We start from the raw sequence: 18,327 nt of genomic DNA on the forward strand, positions 1-18,327 counted from the left end.
AGTCCTACTGAAGTTTCAACTGGTACTACTGTCCCTAATACCACTACATCTTCCCCTACAAATACTACTGCTGCCTAGCACTAATGTTACTCTTCCTGTCACAACCATGCCTTTCCCAACAAGTGCTATTGAAGTTGTGAGTACTGATGTTCCTAAAACTACTGTGCCTTTCCCTACAAATACTACTACTGCTAGAACTAGTGCTACTCTTCCTATTACAACTACTTCTTTCCCAGCAAGACTACTGATACTAGCACTGGTACTACTGTTCTTATTATGACTACTCATTCTTCAACAAGTACTGAGGCTACTAGCACTAATACTGGTCCATTACAACTACTCTTTTCCTACAAATACTGGTGCTGATACTACTAGCAACAGTTTTTCTATTATGACTAATTTCTCTGAAAGTAGAACACTACTGTTGCTACTGTAACCACTTCTCCTACAGTAACCACTTTTTCTACTGCCAGCCCTCGTAATGATGCTCGTATTACAAATTCTCCTTTCCCTACAATGTCTGGGGACAATAGTACTAGTAATATTCTTTCTGCAATGACTACCCCTTCTCCTACAGATACTCATGCTATTTGCACTAATGCTCTTTCTCCTGTGACTACTCCTTTTTCTGTAAGTATGAGTGCTGCCAGCGCTGGTAATATTGTTCCTTCTGAGTACTCTTTCTTTTCCAAGTACTGATGCTGTTAGTACTTATTTATGAGCTAATCTTAGGCTGTTGCTGTTTCTGCTAATGACTGAATTCACTTACAAAACTCTAACTCTTCTACAGACCAGAAATCACCCAGACAGATGGGTATGTAAAGATATGGCATAAGAGAGACAGTCTCTGCCATGGGATCAGAGTTCATAGTTTTGTTTGCTTTTTCTTTTACTTACCAGCTTTTCCTTCTTATTTTACTGTCTAGACTCTCCTTTAGTGTGTTAAGACTTTCAGCATACTCTTGGTCTTTCATATCCAAATTCGCCATTTAGTCCTCATCTATTATTTTCTTAGATCACCTAGACCCCTGTGAATAGATTCATGGTCATAACCAAATATTGCCAGTTGGGTGCTATTGAAGGCTTAACCCTAGGACAGTATTTTGAAAATGTAGTTTGGGGAACCATGGGAGGCCCCAACACTCTTTCTGGGGTCCACAAGGTCGAGCCTCTTTTCATATTAATACTATATTGTTTTTACCTTTTTCACTCATTCTCTCATTGGTATACAGTGCCACTTTCCAGAGACTATGTTCTGTGGTGTCACAATAGATGAATACAGAAACTGATACAAGAATCCAGTTGTCTTCTATTAAACCAGACATTAAACAGATTTACAAATTATAAAATCATGTCATTCTTTTCACTAACTTTTTTTTGCTTTGGAAAATATAGTGGTCTTTCATTAAAAATATATTATTTGTGTCAACATGCACTTGATTTTTTTAATGAACAAAGAAATAAATATTTTACAAATGACTCAATTTTAATTTCTAATGCAGCAAATATTAGTAGATATAATCCACCCAAACAAAGCACAGGGTCTTCACTAAATTTGAAAGTAAAGAGATCCTGAGACCAAAGAGTTTGAGAATCACTTCCCTAGGACAACAATATCCTAGTTTCACTCTCAGATCCTGGTCAAATATACTATGAAAACGAAACAAAACAAAAATCATCATTCTAAACTTTATCAATGGACTTGATCACAGGCTCCCTCACTTGTATGTTTACTGAGGGAGCTCCAGGGCACTTGTCTTATTGGCTCCACAAACCATGATCCCGGACAAAGGGCTCTGTGTCCTAAGGCACACGGGATCCTGCTGCCAGCCCGCCACACCGGAGCAGATTCATTGGCTAAAGGCATGCCTGAAGGCACTTGGGATTTGGAACACCGAGGGGGAATTTGTTCAACCATAGTTCTGTAGTTACTGAACTCCAGTCCCTTTGTGTATAGAAATGGGCTGTAACTGCAAGTGTGGAATTCTGAAAAGGGCAGTACTCCTGAAAACAGAACAACAGCCAACAACAAAAACAACAAACAAAGAGCTATATTTAGAATAGATAATCAACAAGGATCCACTGTACAGCACAAGGAACTCTGCTCAATATTCTGTAATAACCTAAATGGGAAAAGAATTTGAAAAAGGATGCACATGTATACGTGTAAGCAAATCACTTTGCTGTGCACCTGAAACTAACCCAACATTGTTAATCAACTATATAAAATAAAAATGAAAAAAAATAAAAATGAAAAATTACGATCACAACAACAACAAACACACATGAAAAAGAAGACCTGGGCTTACTTCAGACATTTGAAGAAACTTGAGAATTGAAACTCCAGTCCATGTACAAGATGTGGCCCTGGAACCAGGTTCTGAAAACCGGGAGAGGGAAGAGGTGAAAGCCAATGTCAGTTTGCTGCGTCTGAGTCTTGAGCTTTGCTGGTGCCTGTGCTTACGTTAGCCCCTGACACATACGGTTGCCTCCATCGGACCAGTTCTAAGATCACCACCTGTTCCAAGTTGGTGCAGAGGCCACTGCTTCAGATGGATGCCCCTTTCCTTTACTTGCCTCAGATTCCCCAGCTACAAGGTTGAGTAAACATTGGAACTGCAATGTACATGGAAATGCTTTTCAGTCTGTAAAACGCTATGCAAAGGTTTATTATTATCATCATTATTATATAATTGCCTTGAGTGTTCTTATATCTAAGCTTTTTCTTCTTCTTCCCCTTGGATTTCCTGATAGCAGAGCAGTTTCTCCTCAGTGCTGATACTTTATAATAAGGCTATCCTATTTTTAGTTTTTTAAGGAACCTCCATACTGTTCTCCATAGTGGCTCTATCAATTTACATTTCCACCAACAGTGCAAGAGGGTTCCCTTTTCTCCACACCCTCTCCAGCATTTATTGTTTGTAGATTTTTTGATGATGGCCATTCTGACTGGTGTGAGGTGATACCTCATTGTCGTTTTGATTTGCATTTCTCTAATGATTAGTGATGTTGAACATCCTTTCATGTGTTTGTTGGCAATCTGTATATCTTCTTTGGAGAAATGTCTATTTAGGTGTTCTGCCCATTTTTGGATCGGGTTGTTCGTTTTTTTGATATTGAGCTGCATGAGCTGCTTATAAATTTTGGAGATTAATCCTTTGTCAGTTGCTTCATTTGCAAATATTTTCTCCCATTCTGAGAGTTGTCTTTTCATCTTGTTTATGTTGTCCTTTGCTGTGCAGACCCAGCAATCCCACTACTGGGCATATAGCCTGAGAAAACCATAATTCAAAAAGAGTCATGTACCACAATGTTCATTGCAGCTCTATTTACAATAGCCAGGACATGGAAGCAACCTAAGTGTCCTTCGACAGATGAATGGATAAAGAAGATGTGGTGTTTACATACAATAGAATATTACTCAGCCATAAAAAGAAATGAAATTGAGTTATTTGTAGTGAGGTGGATGGACGTAGAGTCTGTCATACAGAGTGAAGTAAGTCAGAAAGAGTAAAACAAATACTGTATGCTAACACATATATATGGAATCTAAAAAAAAAAAAAAAAGGTTCTGAAGAACCTAGGGGCAGGACAGGAATAAAGACGCAGACATAGAGAATGGACTTGAGGACACGGGGAGGGGGAAGGGTAAGCTGGGACGAAGTGAGAGAGTGGCATGGACATATATACACTACCAAATGTAAAATAGATAGCTAGTGGGAAATAGCTGCATAGCACAGGGCAATCAGCTTGGTGCTTTGTGACCACCTAGAGGGGTGGGATGGGGAGGATGGGAGGGAGATGCAAGAGGGAGGAGATATGGGGATATATATATAGGTATAGCTGATTCACTTTGTTATAAAGCAGAAACTAACACACCATTGTAAAGCAATACTCCAATTAAGATGTTAAAAAATATATAAGGCTATTCTGAGTCTCCTTTTTCAAACTGAAGTTTTGGAAACGAAAGGTGTTCTCCAGATGTTCCCCAGATGTATCTCTAGTATGTCCCAAACTGTGCTTCTGGGGAAAAGGTTTTGTTTTTGTGTTTGTGCTTTTTTTTTTTTTTTTTTGAGCTGGGACAAAATGTTTCACTGTTAAATTAAATAATGTCCATCTTTCCTCACTTTACAAAATAATAGGTTAATGGATATAGTTATCCTAATTTTATAATATTTTTTCTATAATTTTTCTTAAGCTTTTTATACTTGCTAATATTCACATGTTGCCTTCTAAAGAGATCTAGCTGAGAACAAAATGTATGAACAAATAACAGACAAGAACAATTTTGACATAGCCAATAGAGTTCATATGGACTGTGTGTGTGTGTGTGTGTGTGTGTGTGTGTGTGTGTAAGTTCATGCACATTATTTTATACGGGAAACATCATATTTTCTGCCAGTGAAATTAATCCAAGGGTACACTGTAGCTTGCAGATTGGAGGTTCTCTGCTCAGAGTGGTCAAAAACTCTTGCTTGGAAAAGCTGACATTTTTCTAAATTGACTTTTTTTTTTTCTAGGTAACTGTGTGCCTTTAAAAAAAAATTTGCTCCATTTTCATACTCTTTTTGTATAGATCTTATGCTTGTTTCTTTTTTTAAAATTAACATTTTTATTTTGAAATAAGTGTGGAGAAAAGTTGCAAAAATAGTATAAAAACTTCATTATATTCTTCACCCAGATTTCCCAAATATTATCCATAAACTATAAATTATTTACCATATTTCCTCTCTCACACACGTGCACACGTGCATATAATTTGAGAGTTTGTAGACACAATGTCTCAACATCACAAAATGCTTTAGTGTGTATTTCCTAAAACACAAGGACATATTCTTACATAACCACAATACAATCAGCCAAGTCAGGAAGTTAACGTTCATACAATGCCACCATCTAAGGCACACACGTTAGTCAAATTTCACCAATCATCCCAATAATGTTCTTTACAAAAAACACTAAACAACAACAGTGACAACAGCAGCAGGTAGTAATTTGGATGAGGAGCACATGGTGCATTTACTTTAGCTGGATTTTTGTTTTTCAGTTTACTGTGGAACTATACCTCAGCCCCTCTTTTTCCTTCTTGATTTTGACATTTTCACAATTACAAGTCAGATCTTTGTAGAATATTCCTCATTTGGGGTTTGTCTAATATTTCCTCATGATTATACTGAGGTTGTACATTTCTTGGACAGATATAACAGAATTGATGTTATGTGTTTCCTGGTACGCCTGTCAGGAGGCACGTGATGTCTGTTTGTCCATAATTGGTGATGTTAATTGGCTTACTTCCTTGAGGTGATGTCTGCCAGGTCTCTCTATCGTAAAATTACTATTTCCTCTCATCATAATTAATAAATATATAATGAGGAGATACTTTGAGGCTATGTAGCTATTGGGTTACTCTCCTATTTTGTCACCCATTGATGATTCTTTTCTGATTCAATTTATTACTATACATTTATTAAATGGTGATTTTCTAACTTCACATTTTTTTCTCTATATTCATTACTTGGCATTAAAAGGGCTCTTCTTTCTTTGCTATTTATTTTTTGAGTGATGCTTGGTAAATAGCTTCTTCCCTGAGCCCCTCCAGATGCACCCCCTCTGTGAGATCCCCACACATCCTCACAATCCAGCAACTAAAAGTCTAACTCTTGGAAATCAGGGGGCTTCCAGGGCTCCTGTTCACCGGCGTTCACTTGGACTGGTCAGTGCCTGTGCTGTGGCTTCAATATGTGAAGCCAGAATGGGATTCCTGCCCATCCAGGAAATAGACTAGTTAAGAGCAATTGAACTTCTGGTTCAGTGGTCCTCAATCTCGGATGCATATTGGAAACACCTGGAGAGTTTAATCATTCACTAATGCCTGGACGCTTCTCCCATCACCCAGGTGACTCTGATATGCTGTCAAGGTTGGTTGTCACTGCCACGGTGGAGCAGTGGAGTCGGGGAGCTTTCTTGTTCGTCTCAGCTAGGTATAGCAGGAATTTAAACGTGATGAGAATTCTAGCAAACAGAGGTAAGAAACTAAGTTATCAGCTTCATGAAGGAGAGGGAGACAGAGAGACAGGGGAAGGAGGAAGAAGCAGAAGGAGGAGGAGAAGACAAATAGAAGAGATGGGAAGAGAGGAGAGAGGGAGGGAGAGAGAAATGGGGCAAAATATAAACAATGGATAAAGCTCATTATAGGGCATATGGGAATTCTTGCGACTTTCCTATAAATTTGAAATTGTAACAAAATATTCTTATTCCTCAGGAAAGACCAGATCCTTGTAAACATTAGCCTGTGGGTCCTCTGGTCATCACAGAAAAAAGTAATGAGGGAATAAATCCTTTATTTGCTCTCCACATTTAAGATGGAGTTTTGAGTAGAGGAGGTGAGATGGAAAAAGAGTTACAGTCTGAGAGTCACTCAGAGCTGACCTGAACTTAGAGACCACTGAGGGATGAGGAATGACAGAGACCCATCTGCCAGAAGGTTCTAGGAGGAAGTTGGGGTCATCCCTTTCCACCTCAACTCTGAGCCCTTCTTTTTGTAGTGTATCATTAGGCTTTCTGGAAACTGCAGTCACAAAACACATAAACTGGAAAAAACACTTGAGGTCATCTAATTCACGCTCCTACCCTGTGTAGGAATGTTTTCAAACATTTCCCCAGCAGTATTGTCTAAGACCCCCGTCTAATATATGTGCATAATATCAATATAAATGCATCCCTTTAAAATATAGAAACAAATCATTCTCCATAGGTTGATATAAATATAGTTCCTCTCTGGAGGCAGTCAGCAGCGGGAGAAATGATCCATGGCACTGGGAAAGACTCAGAGGTGGATGCTGTGAACCCAAGGAGAAAATGGCCAGCCAGGGGCTCATAGAAGCTTCACCTCAGCTCCACAAGGGTGGGGGGTGCTTGTCCATTTCCTGTTCATTTTGGTGGCTTCTGTTCTGACCTAACGTCAAGCTCACAGAGGATGCTCAGTGAATATGTGCATGGCGACTAAATGCTGAGATCAAGAGATGGAGAGGAAAAGAAAATGAAAGAAGGAAGGCTTAATAAGAACCAGAACTTGAAGTGGGTATGGAGGAGAGGAACTGCATAGGGCCATGAGCTATACAAATGGAGCATTAGAAGATTCTGGCTGCAGAACCTTGGAGTAGCTGCCCAGCTGACTTGAACTTGTCAAGACAGACCCGAGAATAAGGCTGTAGCACAGACCGAGGTTTGTCATCAGAAACCCAGCCAGGAGGTTCTTCTTTTTTTGTCTTTTTGTTTTTACCTAAAAGATCGCGGTTGAAAGAATTTGCTTGGGGGGCTTGGAGTAACACAGATTGGAATAGAAATGTCAGACTTATCTGTTAATTGGGCAAACCAGAGAGAAAAGGTCTCTTTTGATTGTTTTAAGTTTCTATCTAGATTCATTTTTATCTGTGTGTTTCTTCATGCTGTAGAATGCAATTTGTGCATTTCAAACTGCTGCCAAAGGGCCTCAACCACATTTTAAGATTATTACCTAAAGGAGAGCCTTCATTTCCCTTGAATGATGACAACAGAGAAGCCCAGCAGTGAACCCAGACGATCCCTCTGGCTTCGGGTAAGCTGTGTTTTCTTCTTTGCTCGGCCCCTCAAGCAGTGGCAAGGAGTTTACGGAGGCTAGATCCCTGATGTCCAGGGAATTAGGATCCCTCTAAACACCTCGGAATATTCAGGGTAGGGGTCCCTTCCAGAAGTTAGGAGCCATGAGCAAGGCAGTTCACGGACTAGCATGCCCTTGACCTGTTCTCAGAGCCCAAGTCAGCCTCCCTGGCCAGTTAGGCTCTTGACACCTGGTGATCTGAGTATTGAGAAAGTGATACTTGTTGAGTAAATAAAGATCATCTGACAGTGGAGGCACAGGTGAGGCAAGCAAGGCCTGCATTAGATGTTGCATTTTGGGCAACCAGGCCCTCAGATGCCCTCTGGATGCCTTATCCTGAGCCATTCAAGAGACCTCCCAGCTGCCTCTCCTGGACCGAAGGCTCAAAGGAAAGAGATGGCAACAGGAAGCGAGTTGAATTCTATTTAATTTGGTGTCTTGAGCTTTGTTTCTTGTAAACAAAGCACCTTCCTTTACTGCAAATCACACATGTGGCTTGCTGCCTCTGCCTCACAGGGAGGGTTGGACAAAAATGTCAGAAGAAAAGAGAAACCGGAGCCCCTTCAGGGCCAGCATGGGCTGAGGAGGGTTTACAGGGCTCCCCCTCTGCATTCAAGCCCCCTCCTCCCCACGCAGCAACCCCTCAATCAAGCTGGGGCACTGGACTGCTCAGAGACCCACTACCTCACCCAGCCTTGAATCCAGATTTTGTTGGAAAATGTGTGGTCCCACCAATGCTTCTAAAGCTTTAAAGGATGGATTGCCGAGCTTGTCATGGGAAAGGCTTTATGGACTCTGTGCCATGCCCAAGCCTGCAGTTTCATGGCCGAAGTCATGAGAAGGGCACAGATGGAGGACTTTGGGGGCCAAAGCAGAGAGGAGTTTCTCTGTTTGGTGATAAGGGGAGGCCTGAGCAGAGAGGAGCCTGAGTATGTGACATGAGGAGACGGTATCAGGCTCCAGCCTGCAGGGTGGCTAGGAGCCAAGACACGGCCCCCTGCCCAAACAAGAGGGCAGTCAGGGGGAGGTGCCTTGGTGTGGCAGTGCTGGAGCCCGAGAGGGCGATGGGGCCAGCCCTGAAGCCTGCAGGGGTTCTGTCCTGGGGCTCCACTTTACCTCTGGAGGACTCCAAGCAAGGACCCCGGGGAGCAGGGATGATTTCCGGAATCCAGCCTGTTGTGTTTTCCACTAGCTCCTGCAGGAGAAGGGAGAAAATGGGTGAAGGTGGAAGCATCCCCACCTCCTTTCCTCTCCTAAGACCTTACTTGGTAATCCCCAGTCCTTGCAGCCTCACAAGCTAACTGGGAGGCTACCATCCACACCCAGAGCAGCATCAGCCCTCTTTCTGCTCCCTCAGCTTCTCCTTCTCTGACCCAGCGTTCCTGCCATTGACATTCATACCCCTCATTCTTCTCTTTTCCAGCCTCGTCCAGTACCCTCCCACACCCCTCCATCCCTAACCCCGGGAGCGTGGTGTCTCCTGGGACACTTACGTCAATGGTCTTTATTATCACCGTCTGCTGGGCCTCCTTGCAGGCCTTCTCAGCCTTTTTAATGTTCTCCGGGGTCCACTCCACATTGTTCATGGCCATCATGCCCTCCATGGAACTGTCATGGGCAGGAAGAACAGACACTAGTTTAGGGTTGACTGAAAGCTTTGACAAAATGTGTATAAAATAGCCTCACTTTTGTTAGCATCAGTTCCATGTTGGCATAAACCGTAAGGAATGTCTTACAACTCAATGGCACAACCGTGAGCTTGGCAGAGGGAGAAATATCATCAGAGCTCAGAGAAGAGAATTTTTTAAAGTGAAAAAGAGAAAGTTCTGACTCTTTAAAGAAGTGTTTCTTAATCTGGGGGCCATGAAGTCCAAGAAGGTTGATAGGGTGACTTCAGGGAAACTATAAATGTCCTGAAATTATATGTGAAATGGGATGTGTCTGCAAAGATGTGCATTTTTCTTGGAAAGGAGTTTCAGCGCTTTCATCAGAGTCTCAGGGAGGCCCCTTAGTCCCAAGTAATTAAGGGTCACTACTTGAAAGTAAACAGTCTTTGAATCAGGTAGTGCATGAGAAAAAGGCAGACAGATACTTTGTACACAAGTGATCTAACTTCTAGAGGTCACTCTTGAGGGTCTTATCTTGAGGATGACTCACCCTGATGCCTTCTCCCCCAGCTCATGGGCCACGTAGATGATGTCAGGTTACCCCATGCAGCTGGAGATGTTGTTTCGGGGATAGTAGAAGAGAAAGATGAGGCACATCTCATTAACGGTGCTGGGACCCCCCTGGAGAAGGAGAGAGAGGGAGATGGAGAGACAGAGATACACAGGCATGCAGAGAGAGGGGAACAAGGTAGGCAGAAACTAGATTAGGTGATCATTCTACCAATGAGACTGTTTTCCTTTTCCCTTAACCTTGAGCCAGCTCACTAATTGTTATTTACTATTTCTCACCACACTTGCTTTCTCCTCCTGTGTTCTAATTGGTGGACAATTATTGATATTATTTCCAAAGAAATCTCCCATGTATCTTCCCCATCCTCTACATTTCCATTGCTATTGCCCTAGTTGGAGAAAAGATGGTTGAGAAGATGATAAGATACCGATTTTCCCAAAAAAGCCACTCCCTTTGAGCTTCCCTGGAATTCTCCATCTCTACATGTCGAAAGCAGGACCCACTCAAATATGTCACATGTTCACTTCACTGTAATAGGACCTGATGATTTTTTTTCCCTGTGAATTCCCCTAGTGCATTTTCCCCATTCTTCTCTTACGGTGTATTTTACTTTCTAACTTGTGTTGTAATCATTTGTATGGCTGTATTTTCTTCCTTGGAAGCATGCAATCCATTTTGAATCCTACAGGCACTGAGCCATTCCTGACACACAAAATGTGGGCTCCTTGTGACCGTAATAATAATAGCTAACTCTGACAATCTACAAAAAGTCGGGCAATGATCTAGATGTTTTAGGCATGTTAATCAACTCTCCCCCAAATCTTATGAGATAGATAGTATTAATTCTTTTAAGAATTAGGAAACTGAGACACAAGGAATCTGAATAATTTGTCTAAGGTTATAAAGTTATTAATGATCATGTTGACATTCAGACCCAGGCAATCAGGCCCAGAGTCCACGCTCGTAGACACTACCACATGCTTTCCTTTCATAATCTTAATGGGTTGTTGACAGAGAAAACGGGAATCCTTGTACCCATCTTACAGTCATGGGGATGCGAGAGCATGAAGCCCCATGTGCCTGGGTAATACCATTGGAGAAAGAAAGGGGCTTCAGCTGGAATAATCTGAGTCACGTGATAGCCAAGGCCAGGGATGGGGCTCTATTCTGAGGCTACTGTCATTGACCACGATGGGGAGAGAGGTACTTACAAAAGTCAAGGAGTCGTGGTCCAGCGTCTGGTAGTGACACTCTACCAGCAATTCATCTCCCTGTGCAGAGCGAAACAAAGGCTCAAAGTAAGACACAGAGGGACTGGTACAGTCCTCTTGGCTAACAGTAGTGAGTGCTGACCCTGCCTTCCCCTGACGCCAGCCATGCCTCCCCCCAGGCTCCCACTGGCTTGATGGCCACTCGAGAAGGTAAATCTCGAGTCTCCTGCAGATTGAAGTCGTAGGAATCATCTTTACAGATTGTTCGGAGTTGTGTTCCATTTCTGGAGGGGGACAAGGGGAGGGGACAGGAATAAGGAGAGGATGAAGCAGGGAGGGGTTCTATCAACAAAGAAGCAGCGTGTGCGGTCATTCTGTGGGCACAGATTGCCCGTAAAACGAAAAAGCTCCTCCCTCCACTGTCATATTCCTGTCATCACTACTCTAGGGATAGTTCTAGCTTCTCCTACTCCCAACTGAGCATAACGTCATGCCGCAGAATAAATAATTATTGCTAACATTTATTTCCAAATACAGAAGGGAGAGCTTCCAATCTGTGTCTTCCTTACCTGTATTGCACGGCCTGCAGAGTGCGGCCAGCCAAGTGGGCGTGGAGCAGGTAGCTGCAGACCTGGATGTCAGGCACCAGGGCCCCGTTCATCTGTGGCAGGGAGGAGACCACCTGGCTTGTTAGGAACTCTTGTCTGGCCCCGCTCCTCGGTTTCCTCCTTTCATATCTGACACCTTCGTCTTATGACTGAGACACACACCTTTAGTCCCTACTGGAGCTCCGGGCCCCTCTTCCTGCCCCGCAGCCCTGCCTCCTGGCTCCCCTGCCCCATTCAGGTGAGCGATTTTCCTGAGCACCGGGCAGTGGTCATTCTCCAAGTCTGGGGCTCAAGCTGTGCCTGGTGGGTCACACCAGATTTGCGATGGGGAACCGGGAAGCTCAGGGGAGGAGGGGTGCCTCCCAGCTTCACCTCTTCAAACTTCTCCGTCTTACACAGCCTGTAGGATGCGAAGGACTCGGTGCCCAGGGGTATGAAGTGGATGGGGAAAGTGAAGAAGCCCAGCTGCAGGACACCCATGTCATATTTGCGCAGCTGCGCCGTGAGGTACACTCGAATCCCCGAGGAGTCGTACACATCTGGTGCAGGAAGGACCAGTCACAGGATGCAGGAGACCGTGTCGCATGGTGGGGAGAAAGAGGCCCTGGGAAAGTGGGGGGGAGAGGGGGGGCTGCAAGCAAAAGGAGTAGGCGTGCATCCTGCATCCCCTTCCCGACACCTAGAGGACTCAGCCAGCCTCACCCGCTGCTCTCCCGTAAATGCTCTAGGTGCTCACCAGGAAGACTGTGGAAATTGCTGTAGTGAATCTCCAGTCAGACCCACTGGGGGTCCAAAGGCGTCCCAGTGGAGATACCCATGTCACCTGGAAACTGGTAACTCTATTGGATGGAGGGTGATTTGGCGGCAAGAATGGCTGGGAAGTAGGTGCAGGGACCCGGGCCCGCCCTTGTTTTTTGACCCTCGTCCCAGACCTCCCGTCTCCCCACCTTCCATCAATCCAACAATCCCAGTTGCCCAACCACACGTGTCCCCTTAGCCGCCGATTTCTCTCATCACACGACTCACTGTGCCCCCGACAGCCCAGCCCACGATGACCTGCGAGCAGAGGGAGAAGGCGGGGTCGGCCCCGTAGCAGTCGCTGATGCCCTTGGGGAGAGCACTGGCCTTGCCGCAGGCGCACACCATGATGTGGTGCACCATCGTCTCCTTGTGATGGACCAACTTGGGCTCAAACTGGGCGGGGGACGCAGGACAGAGTGTGGTCAAGATCTTCTGGGCCATGTCCTTATCCCCCCTATTCCTTTTCCCCAAATAAAACTATGCCCAGTCCCCACTTCTCTCTCTTTCTCTTTCTCTTCCATTTCCTCTGTTTTTTCTCCTTCCCCAACCTATCATTTCCCCTGCACTCAGCCTGACTCCTCTCTCAGCCATCACCCTTTTAAAATCCCTTCCTGAAACCACAACACACTTGATCCAGCCGGGAACATCCCAAGACTTTCTACTTTCCCGTAAGAACCTTGTCAGTTCTCTATATTTGAGCATGTGATCATGCCTTGTTGGATTCACTCTCTAAAGAAAACAATGGCTCCCACACATTTGCCACTCATTGTAAGGTCATACTTATATTTATTCGATCAAAATTGAAATCACTCAAATGTGAAGTCAGGTGACCGATTTGAGTTTCCTCTAGCCAGACTTTCCAGACTTGACAGCCTTTGGCCATGTTTCCCCAGCCTGCCCCTCCTCCTGGGCTAAGAGAACACAATTCTGGGCCCAGGGCAGGACTTATACTTTGTTCTTTGCAAACACTTATTAACCAATGACCGTCATCAAAATTGCTGCTGCACTGTGGGGTGTGAATAAAACAGTGCTGGGAGCTATAGTTCTGGGCTCAGGAAATCATGAAACTGCCACCTCCACCAAACCTGGCCTGGTCCCCATGTTCTCCTGACCACCTCCCTCCTGCATCCTCCCAGCAGTTTTCTGAACACCATCTCTTCAGAGTCAACCATGCCCACTGCCTATCTCAACCACCTTGACGATGTCCTGCCGTCTGTTTCATCGTACCTTGTAGATATGGTGCTTCTTGCTAACGATGGGGAGAGGGAGGAAGATGCAGGCATACGTGGTGTCATCCTCTGGGATGAGGAACTGGAGCAGGACACACAGAGGCTGAGCAGGTGGTAGGGAGGCTCCCGGAGAAGCAGGGGAAGGGACAGGTCGGGGAAGGGCGGCCACTTGAGGGCCAGTTTGACCATCCTCGGGGGACCGAGGGGAGTCAGAGGAACCTCAGTTCCAGGAACGTACTAATATTGGGTGCAAGAGGAAGGTCTGGATTGAGAGGAAGATGGGCAGTGGCTGGAGGCGGCTGGGTGGGGAGGAGGGGTCTTACATCAGTGATCTCCAAGTCATGGATGATGGTGTCCTTGGGGACATCGAGATCATCGGGGTGGACAATTTGGAGCAGGAAGATGGACTTCACAAAAGTACTCTCCCGATCCAGCTTCAGAGTGTCATCTGGGCCGTAGGCGGCAAGCACCCTCACAGTGTCACTCTGGGGGTGTCAAGGGCATCGAGGTGCTGCAGCCCATGAGCAGCACTTTGCACACACCCACACCCAACCACCGACACAAGCCACTTGCTCACATCGACACAGTGGAACTTACAGGGACAGGGTAAAGGGGCAAAGTAGGTGATTAAATAGTTAATCCCACAAGGGGATTGTAAGTAGAGAAAAAAGTATGGCGGACCCCTGTAAGTTAATGATTACTCAAGAAAGCAGGTTTACTTAACCACAAAACCAAGCAGGCTTGCTTAGCAACAAAACCATGCCATAGAAGCATGAGACATGCCCCAAAACAATAAAACAATGGTGACATGAGACCCACATCCTGCCCAGTGAGCTCAGTAAGTTAATGACCCCTAGGACATGCTCTCTGCACACATAAAAAAACAATAATTTCTGGAAAGGTGACATTTCAAAGTGAAAGACCCTCACTGTACTGAGACCTGAAATAATTTTTCCATAGTGCCATGACAGTCCTGGCTTGGGACAAGAAAACTCCCCTGCCCAACCTGGAGGAGGAGCTGATGATGGAAGATTGTGTCTACTCAAGAATGAGGAAGAAGTTGGTCTTTTCCCCCTCCCCACTTTTCCTTTGATTGTAAAACTGTAGACCACTAAGTTCTCTGGGGCAGCACCCTCCCGCCCACCTGATGTAAGCCTCACAAGCTTCCTATTCTAATAAGTCACTTCTTATCTATCACTTTGCCTCTCCCTGAATTCTTTCTGCACTGAGACATAAAGAACCAGAGCTCCTTGGAGCCCCCCAAAACGCCACCTAGGGGTTTCAGAAAGGAGAACGCTTTAGACTGGGTGTCAGAACTAGCCAGGTTCCAGTTCTGCCTAGAGGCTGACTTGCTGGAGATGTTGAGTAAGTCACACCCCCTCTCATGTCCCCTCTCTGAGCCTGTGTCCACATCTGGTTCATGACACTGAAGTTCAAGGAGATCAGACAAGGTTCTTCAGGAGGGGACACTAGGGAGGGTGGCATGGGGCTGAGTCAGTGGGAGGCCACCTGTAGAGGGCTGGTGAAATCAGAGGCGGCAGGATTGGGGCCGTGCCTGGGAAGGCTGAGAGAGACGAGGGCCCTGGAACCGAGACTGGCTGCCTGACAGGCACGGCCATTCCAGGTTGGGGGTGACTTCACCTCCTAGAAGGAAAGGCTGCTTGTGAGCAAATGCTCCTCTCTCCTCCCTCTTTTACCGTGATGTCTTGGTCATGAGGGTCACAGGAGCGGAAGGGCCTGGAGAAGCGCATGGTGGTATAGACGGCGTCTTCTGTCAGTGCCAGCAGCTCCGCGTCCTGGCTCCCGTCCTCCTCCAGAGCGTCTTCGTCCACCAGGTGCTCATCCTGGGGTCCAGGGAAGATCAAGGGGTAAGAACCAGGAGCCCTAAATGGTCACGGATTCAGAGTAGTCTGGGTCCATTTAGCCCCTCTAAAGTACCAAATTAGCAGAACCCAGGTCTGTATTATGTATTATAATTTGCTCCTAGGACAGAGCATGGCATCGAGCGGGGATTCGTGGGGAAGAGGGATGGACGGTGTCTGATGGAGTTTAACCACTTGACCTTGCTTTACTTCTCCCATTTCAAATCTCATCTCCATAAATCCTAATATTCCTATATCCCTAAGTCTTAAAAGCTCACTTATTCTCTGAACTGTCTATGCTATTCCTCTTCTCATGGGGCTCTTAACATGGACACTTTGCCATATAAATGAAGTTCAGATTGAGTGAGACTGGGAGATGGGTGAGCTGCATCTTCATCTGTAAAATGGGGTAAGAAACCTCATGGTGATGCTGTGAGGTTTAATGTGCAAAGAATTTGGACCAATGCCTGCTTAACCAAAAATGAGTAACAATTTTAAGCTATTATTGTTGCAGGTGCTGATGTTGTTGTTAGATTATTTTATGTTGCAGTCTATTTGACTGAGCCTAAAGGTAACTGAAGATGAGGACTGTGTACCAAACAGCTTTGACTCTCCCCCCAGTGACCTGCACTGAGATCGTGGTCCAGGACTCTCTCTCTTTCAGTCCAATGGCTCCATTCCCTTGGCAACTTAGAGACATGCAGTCTGGAAGACCTAGATTCAAACTCTCCAATGGACCATTTCTGTAGGGAGAGGTCAGCCATCAGTTGGTGCTCTGGGCCTGTGCCTGGATGTGTTTGGAAAATGCGGATCCTTCCTGGACTCAGAGCAAGAGACCCAGCAAGAGACCCTCATGCTTGGGAGGGTGTCACCCTCACACTCACCGAGAAATAGACATTGCCGTCCGGCGAGACTCCTCCAACAACCGGATCGCTTCCCACTCTGGTGTAGCGATTTGTGATACCCAAGCCCACCCAGCCAGCTGTCCGGACCTGGAGCTCAAAAGTGATGATCTCATCCTCAAGGTCAAAGTCCCAGTGCAGGAAAATGACATTAGAAGGAACTAGGAACGTGGAATAACGCAGACGCGATGTGGGGCCCAGGTGGTTGCCTTGAGAGGAGGTCGGCAGGGCCGTAAGTAGGAGAAGCCGAAAGAGAAGGGCACAGGCCGTGGCTCCTGGGGTCCGAAGCATCTCTCCTTAGATGGACACTCAAGAAGTACAGACTTATATGCACCTCTGCCTGTGCCAGGCACCATGCCATGGGGGAGGGACAGACTGGGGCTCTTCTGATCTGATTATCTCTGAGTTCAGAGTGGTGCCACTTACATAACTTGGAGGTGTAAGGTGCCCAGAGAAGGTTGCCCTTGCCCTGGAGTAGGGACCTGGCATGAAATTCTGGGGAATGAATCACTCAGTCTCCTCCATCCTGACCCAAGACCAGTGTCCTACCCATAGGGACCCTGCAGAATCAAGGAGGTTTTGTTTCTCCCTGCCTCTCCCTCTATTTCTCTCTCTTCCTCCTTCCATTCTCTCCCTTTCTGCCCCCACCATCCCTGTATCCTTGGATGTTCTTACTGAGCGCTCTGGCCTCTGGCACATGTCCCTCACCCCAACTTCTTATGGGCATTTTCTATTTTGTCTCTATATAGAAGTGATGCCCAGACAGGGAGTGGAGGTGGGACTCCAAGCGGCCCTGCCTTCCAGCCTCCCTACAGTGCAGGAGGAGAGGAGGTGTTGGGAGGTGGGGAGGGGAAGGCTGTGATCTCCGTCTCCTGGAGGAGTCTTTGCTACTAATCCATGGAAGGACACGTAGAGGTGAAGGAGCCATAATCAGCTTTCCAGATGGCCACGTCTGGGGCAGCTTCAAGTTTCTGCAGATCGCTGGGGAGGGGCAAAGAGGAGGAGGAGGAGGTGGGGAAGGAGAGGGAGAAAATGGGGAATAAATGTGTATTTGCCTTTGGGATGCTCTGCACTTTGCCCTTCCTCTCACAAATTGCCATTTGGAGAAGTCACATTCGGGGACCCTCCACTGGAGTCTTGGCCCACTTCCCCGCTGGCAAGCTCTTTGGTACAAGGCAAACAGTAGAAACGCAGAGGAATATTAAAATATCAGAACACCAGAGTGAAAAGGAACTTTAGATCCACTTGATTTTCCAAAAACTCCAGTCCACTTAATTTTTTGATGAGGAAATGGAAGCATCAGGGAGTAACATGCGTAGTGCCTGAACCCCCATCCCGTCGGTGGCAGAGCTAACTGCGAGACCATAGGGGCCCTGCCCCCAGGATGGTGCTCTTTCCATTATTTCCTTAGGTCACAGACACCCATAAGACACGCAGCCCCCTGGAGGCATCTCTACCATGGCTTGTCCTGGTGGAGGGAGCTGGTGTCATTTGCTGGCTGCTCCTTAGGGAGGGGACCAAAGTCTCAAATCCTAGAGTTCTTTCTTCCAGTGTGAGTGACAGAGCTGATAATCATTTGACCCTCAGTGTTCTTCCTCCATCAGACAGTGGAGAGGATCTGAAAACTAACAAGGATACATGCCTCGAGGGCCTCCTCCGTCACAGAATCCGGACCACACATCTTCACACAGGAATCCAGCTTAAGTGAGAGTGGGAGGAAGCTGGCACGGCTGTTTACGCCTCCATTCAGGCCACGCATATTCTTCTCATTACCTATGGAGCCCATCAAAGCTGGTAAGGATCCAGCTGAGGTTGTTTGCAGCTGCTGTGAGCACCTGAGTAGTAACTGGGGTGCGGTGGGGAGAAAACACCGTTCCCAAGAGGACAAGCATACCGC

At 46.0% G+C, this 18,327-nt stretch overlaps 1 protein-coding gene across 1 annotated transcript; it reads right to left on the reverse strand.

Moving 5' to 3' along the window:
* Nucleotides 1–8,591: 8,591 nt before the first annotated feature.
* LOC133096652 (putative DBH-like monooxygenase protein 2) lies at nt 8,592–16,721 on the reverse strand. The gene is given in 13 exon segments (XM_061198268.1): nt 8,592–8,834; nt 9,133–9,247; nt 9,797–9,927; nt 11,029–11,088; nt 11,216–11,312; nt 11,598–11,689; nt 12,009–12,175; nt 12,373–12,475; nt 12,663–12,830; nt 13,665–13,748; nt 13,990–14,151; nt 15,364–15,510; nt 16,413–16,721. Coding segments are annotated over 13 exon segments (1,878 nt in total).
* Nucleotides 16,722–18,327: the final 1,606 nt, after the last annotated feature.

The sequence above is a fragment of the Eubalaena glacialis genome, chromosome 8 (assembly GCF_028564815.1).
Source record: "Eubalaena glacialis isolate mEubGla1 chromosome 8, mEubGla1.1.hap2.+ XY, whole genome shotgun sequence".
Classification (NCBI taxonomy): domain Eukaryota; kingdom Metazoa; phylum Chordata; class Mammalia; order Artiodactyla; family Balaenidae; genus Eubalaena; species Eubalaena glacialis.